Genomic DNA, 5,729 nt, shown 5'->3' with positions numbered 1-5,729 from the left:
TTTAGAGTACTGAAAAGAGAAATCAGGACAGGCTCCAGCCCAGACTTATACTGAGTCGTATAGAGGGGGCGAAACGGGACTAATTTGGTCCATTTCCCCTTGTTCAAATAAGGTGATTTGGTGTGATTTGGTGTATTTTTGTAAAAACAGATTTAATCATTGAATTTCACAGAAATATAAATAAAATTACACGAAAATATCCTATTTAAAAATGAACAGCAATAGTCAGTATTACAACATTTTTACATACCAAAGTTTGTAAAAACCCAGCGATTGAGAAGACAGGAAAAACGTGTCGCAAGACATATTTCATTGCGCATGCGCAGTGCACTGCTAAGGAAGAAAGAAGAAAATGGCTTTGACGAGGTGAGATCAACAACCAGGCCTAATACGTTTTCTCTCGGAAATTATTTCATACGTCGACTCCGTTTTGTGTTTGATGTTCTATTTTTATATTTAAACTAGTATTTAGGGTCTGTGTTCGATCTTTTTCCGATTCTGAGTGAAGCTAATGCCTGCGGCTAACGTTCACACGGCTTTAGCTTGAGTTAGCTAGTTCTGCAACACGCAGCACTGACGTCGACAAATGCGGGACGCTGTTTATCAGCGGGATGAAAGTTACAATTAGTAATTTAATCACTGAAAATTCAGCGTCATGCATAGCCCGACTGCTTGATGACTATTTGTTCTCGCCGTTTAGGTGTGGATACTGCCTGATAACGGTAGCGTGGGCTTAGCTGTTTGGCTAACGTGATCAAAACCCGTATTATTTTGTGCTAAGCTTTTTACCAGCGCCGACCCAGCTGTCTCAGGACCAGCTGGAGGCAGAGGAGACGACCCGGGTCCAGAAGTCCTACTCCACCGCGCTAGTTTCTTCCCGCAGAGAGCTCCCAACTTACGGACAGAGAAAAGGATGGGTGCCTCGCACAATGGAGGTATATTCATTTTTAAATCTCTTATCTCAGACAAGTTGAATTTTCTTCACGTGTTTGGTAATTGTGGCGATTTCTTTCCTGATGTTGGTCCTTATTAGAGAAGTACACCTTGTGGTTTTTGTCTAAAAATCTGGTTTTTTTTTTTTTTTGCAGGACTTTGGAGATGGAGGAGCTTTTCCAGAGATCCATGTGGCCCAGTTTCCTTTGGAGATGGGTAGAAAGAAGAAGACCTCTAATGCACTGGCTGTCCAGGTGGATGCAGAAGGAAAGATCAAATATGATGCCATTGCAAGACAAGGACAGAACAAGGATAAGGTATACAGGCAAATGAGCAGCAGTCGCCAGTATTGTTTTGACATCCATTTAAAAATGTATCCATAAGTGTCTTAAGAAATGTCATGTGTGCATGAAATTACAAGCTTGGTAAATGTCTCTCTGAACGTACGAATTTATGTCTAAAGAGCAATGAGTGTAAATGTATTAAGATCAGACACCTAATTTCCTGGAGTAATTGAAGGTAGTCTTGGTTCACAGCGTCGGTTATTGATAAGCATTTCTCATCTTTTAAATGCTACAGGTGGTCTTCAGTAAGTACACAGACCTTCTACCAAAAGAAGTTCTGAATGAAGACGCTCCGAAACTTCAGCGGCCTGATGAGGAGGCTGTGAAGGAGGTGAGTCATGTTATACATAGTGTATGGAAACACAAGATGGATGGATTTTATAGATAAATATATTTGACTTAGTTGAGTAGTGACCAATTAGAATCACCGAAATCAACATTATATTAATGTTTTTCATTTTGCTGGCTGAGAATTTAATCAAACTATTCTCTGTAGTTGACAGAGAAAACGCGTGCTGCCCTGGACAAGCAAGTTTCTCAAAAGATCGCTGCCGCCATGCCCGTTAGAGCTGCAGACAAACAAGCCCCTGCCCAGTACATCAGGTATCGGTTTAAAAAAGGTTCAATATCCTTTTGGCATACTGAAAATAAGATGCAGATGAGAAAGGTCTCCAGTAATAACAATGTTATGTACCACTTCTATACTCAATTGATTCAAGTTGTTGCCTCTATTTTGAATTTTTATGCTGACACATCTTCCTCTTTGCCTTCCCAAGATACACACCATCGCAGCAGGGAGTGGCGTTTAACTCGGGGGCCAAACAGCGGGTGATCCGCATGGTGGAAATGCAGAAGGATCCGATGGAGCCTCCACGTTTCAAGTAGGTGACCATGTTTTAGTAGTTTTGTATTTAATGCAGTTATTCCGAATAACTGGAGTGTTTTGGTCTCAATAAACGGATAATTTTTCTTTGTCACTTTTGATTTATTTCTTATTTATGTTGAGTACCTCCTATTCGTGAAGTAATTTGAATAAGGCATTAAATATGAGCCTTATTCAATAAATTAAATATTGATGACGTGGTGATAGTTTGTTACTGTGGAAACCGTTAAACTTGTGCTATGCCAGCGCTCAGTGTGATGGAAATGAATTCGTAGATTTAATTTTCTTTTAAGTTTTGTTGAGCGGAGCAGTGTCGCAAATAGAATTTCCCCCTGGGATCAATAAAAGTTTTCTGATTCCGATTAATCTTATGTTTTAGGATCAACAAGAAGATTCCTCGAGGCCCTCCATCTCCCCCCGCCCCTGTGATGCATTCCCCAAGCAGAAAGGTCCAGCTTTTTGAAATGCTGAAAACATTCTGCTTTGTTAGTACTTTCATTATGTGGTGATGAAATTATATTGCTTAATGTTGACAGTTTTCTTTTTGTGCTTTTGTTGTAGATGACAGTCAAGGAGCAGCAGGAGTGGAAGATTCCTCCATGCATTTCCAACTGGAAAAATGCCAAGGTAACGCAGCAGCAGCAGTAATTTAAACTTTTATTTTGGTATCTGTTTATGTCAAGCTTGTTGTGAATGCGTTTCAATTGTTTTCAATATAATGCATAAAGATTTTTAGGACACCACATCTTGTTTGGGTAATTCCAGTTTCATTTCCATCCTGCCTTTTCCTCCTCTGCACATTCTTCCCCGTCGATGTGTTTAAAATGTTTCAGGGCTACACCATTCCTCTGGACAAACGTCTGGCTGCTGATGGTCGGGGGCTCCAAACAGTTCACATCAATGAAAACTTTGCCAAGCTTGCCGAGGCACTCTACATTGCTGATCGAAAGGTTCGCTTCCATTGTCTCCGATTTGATTGCTTGGATCAGATTTGCCGTATTTCTAAATATTATCTTTCTTACAATCCGTATTTAAACACATTCAATCGTCAAATACTGATTCTTTTTTCAGGCCAGAGAGGCAGTGGAGATGAGAGCTCAGGTCGAGAAGAAGATGGCCCAGAAGGAGAAAGAAAAGAAGGAGGAGAAACTGAGGGAACTGGCTCAAATGGCTCGAGACCGCAGGGCAGGGATCAAAAGTCATGGGGACAAAGGTGAGTCCTGAAAATGAGGACTATTTTGTTGTTTAATGTGTGTATTCGTGGTTCTTTGTCAGTATCGCTGCTATGTCCAAATATCAAACAGGATTTGTCACCTGTCTGTTGACGGGAGCAGTAAGCCGTGAAATATTGTCTGCTTCCCTTTTGATACTGAATGTATATTTTCGGAAGGAAACTCCAGTATGGTGGCTGTTTTTGTTCAGTTTTGAATCGGAATGTAAAATTATCAAGAATGAAGCCAATATCTGTCGGTTGTTTTTTGTCAAACAAGTTGACTGAGAATAAATGGCTTCCCATTTCTTCCATTCCTATACAGTCTCCTTCCCCCCATCGTCTCGTACATCTCCCCCCTCCACTTTCACACTTTCTCACCTGTCTTCTTGTTTTTCTCAAATGCTCTCCCTCTCTTTCTCCATGTGTCTTCCACCTCTGCACTTCCTCATGTGGGTTTTATTTAAAATAAGAAAAACCAAATGTATCACATTTTTCGCTGTGTTTCCATCCGTCTAACCCCACCCATCTCATATGATAGGCGCCGAAGACGGCGAGGCCAGGGAGCGCGATGAGATCCGCCATGACAGAAGGAAGGAGAGACAGCACGACAGGAATATTTCCAGGGCCGCTCCTGATAAGAGGTGCTGGACATGTGCTTTGAGCACACTGCATGTGAACTCCCTCTCCCATGTTTCAGTGTATTCACACAAATAAATGCGCAAATCACTGCCGAATCATTTATTGTGGCAGTAGTCCTTGTCTGCAGGGATCCACATACTGTTTGTACATATGAAGTGTGTGTTCAGTTTGTGTATGTGAAAGTGTTTGCGCACAGTCAGGTTGTCAGTGGGTGGAACTGTGACTGTCTGGAGGAGAGGGGTTGAAATGCAGATTACAGCTCATTGCAATCTCAATGTCAGCTGTCAGAAAGCCAAAACCTTGTTATCTTAAAGTTGCCTTTCATTTAACTTTCAAATGGCTCCTTGCTGAAGGAATAGTCGAGAGGTAAAAGTCTCAAAGCAGTTCAGAAAAACAACTTGTAAATGTAAAATTGTCATAGTATTAACAATAGAACTACCCCTAACATGTTTTTAGCACTTGTGTGTTTTTTTTATTGCAGTTTGTGTGTCATTCACTTAAATGTTCAATCTTTTTATCTGATTCAGGTCGAAGCTGCAGAGAGACCAGGACAGAGACATCAGTGAGCTCATCGCTCTGGGTGTGCCCAACCCCCGCACTTCCAACGAGGCCCAGTATGACCAGAGGCTCTTCAATCAGAGCAAGGTGAGAGGATATCGCACTGCACTCCATCTGCAGACACTGAAGTGATTTGTATTGACTAAAAAAACATATCAGCATTTAGTTAGATTTATTACCCAGCCATGTAACATGAGGAAGTATTTTCAAGTATTGTATTCTGTTTCCAGGGTATGGATAGTGGCTTTGCCGGGGGTGAGGATGAGACCTACAACGTGTACAGCCAGCCGTTCCGTGTAGGCAGGGACATGGCTTCTAACATCTACCGGCCCAGCAAGAATATTGACAAGGATGCCTATGCAGACGACTTTGACACACTGGTGAAAGACAACAGGTACTGAGGATTTCTTTTAATTATCCATTATCAATTGGTTTAAGTATTTACACGATCAACCACCACAACAAAGCAAGAACAAAAATTAGAGTGCACAGTTTAATTATAATTATCTTTTCATCTTTTCCTGTCCACCATCAGGTTTGTTCCAGACAAAGAGTTCTCGGGTGCCGATCATGGACAGAGGCGGGAAGGGCCGGTCCAGTTTGAGGAGGATCCCTTTGGTCTGGACAAGTTCTTGGAGGAGGCCAAGCAGCACGGAGGTTCCAAGAGGCCTTCAACCAGCAGCCGCTCAAAGGATGACTACCATGACAAGAAGCGCAGGAAGGAGTGAGTGCAACCGGCCACATAGTCCATGTAGGCCGGCTGCTAGTCTGATAGTAGGGGGGGAGCTAGTTTGTGTCCTGTCGGTGGTAGGACAGGATTTTAATATGCTCAAGTCTTTCATTGATGATATGTCAATAACTTACTTTCAGTGTTTGAGAACATGAAAGCTTGTGAAAGAGTCTGTTTTTCTTTTCTTTTTATTTACTCTGATCTACTCAAAAACATGTTGAGCGTATGGCATCTTACCGATCTACGGCATGAATGGACGTTACAACTAACACACACAGGGAGCAAAGCTCAGAGCCATTTCATCAGGTCAAAATCTGAGAATGTCATTTCAGATGTGGGCGGTGATATTTCTAGATGATTTGGCCCTTGAAACAAATAAAAAACAATTTATTGTGCCCCAAACCTGCAGGACTTGTATTTGTCTACATT

General features: G+C 41.7%; 1 protein-coding gene across 1 annotated transcript; it reads left to right on the top strand.

Annotated features, from left to right (window-relative positions):
* Positions 1-352: 352 nt before the first annotated feature.
* Positions 353-5,438, top strand: snw1 (SNW domain containing 1). The gene is made up of 14 exons (XM_068753453.1): positions 353-366; positions 782-935; positions 1,089-1,250; positions 1,513-1,608; positions 1,774-1,880; positions 2,054-2,158; positions 2,540-2,609; positions 2,722-2,787; positions 2,994-3,110; positions 3,232-3,373; positions 3,912-4,014; positions 4,540-4,657; positions 4,801-4,964; positions 5,106-5,438. The coding sequence occupies exons 1-14, from the start codon at positions 353-355 to the stop codon at positions 5,296-5,298; spliced, it is 1,611 nt and encodes a 536-aa protein (XP_068609554.1). The 3' UTR covers positions 5,299-5,438.
* The last annotated feature ends 291 nt before the right edge of the window (positions 5,439-5,729 follow it).

The sequence above is a fragment of the Brachionichthys hirsutus genome, chromosome 20 (assembly GCF_040956055.1).
Source record: "Brachionichthys hirsutus isolate HB-005 chromosome 20, CSIRO-AGI_Bhir_v1, whole genome shotgun sequence".
Classification (NCBI taxonomy): Eukaryota; Metazoa; Chordata; class Actinopteri; order Lophiiformes; family Brachionichthyidae; genus Brachionichthys; species Brachionichthys hirsutus.
Note: the sequence above shows the minus strand (reverse complement) of the source record. Positions and strands in the feature narration are given on the sequence as shown.

Excerpts from the sequence above, each read along its gene's own strand:
- snw1 (XM_068753453.1), top strand. Across the intron at positions 4,658-4,800 it reads GGCTCTTCAATCAGAGCAAG|GGTATGGATAGTGGCTTTGC; the intron begins GTGAGAGGATAT and ends TTCTGTTTCCAG. Across the intron at positions 4,965-5,105 it reads ACACTGGTGAAAGACAACAG|GTTTGTTCCAGACAAAGAGT; the intron begins GTACTGAGGATT and ends GTCCACCATCAG.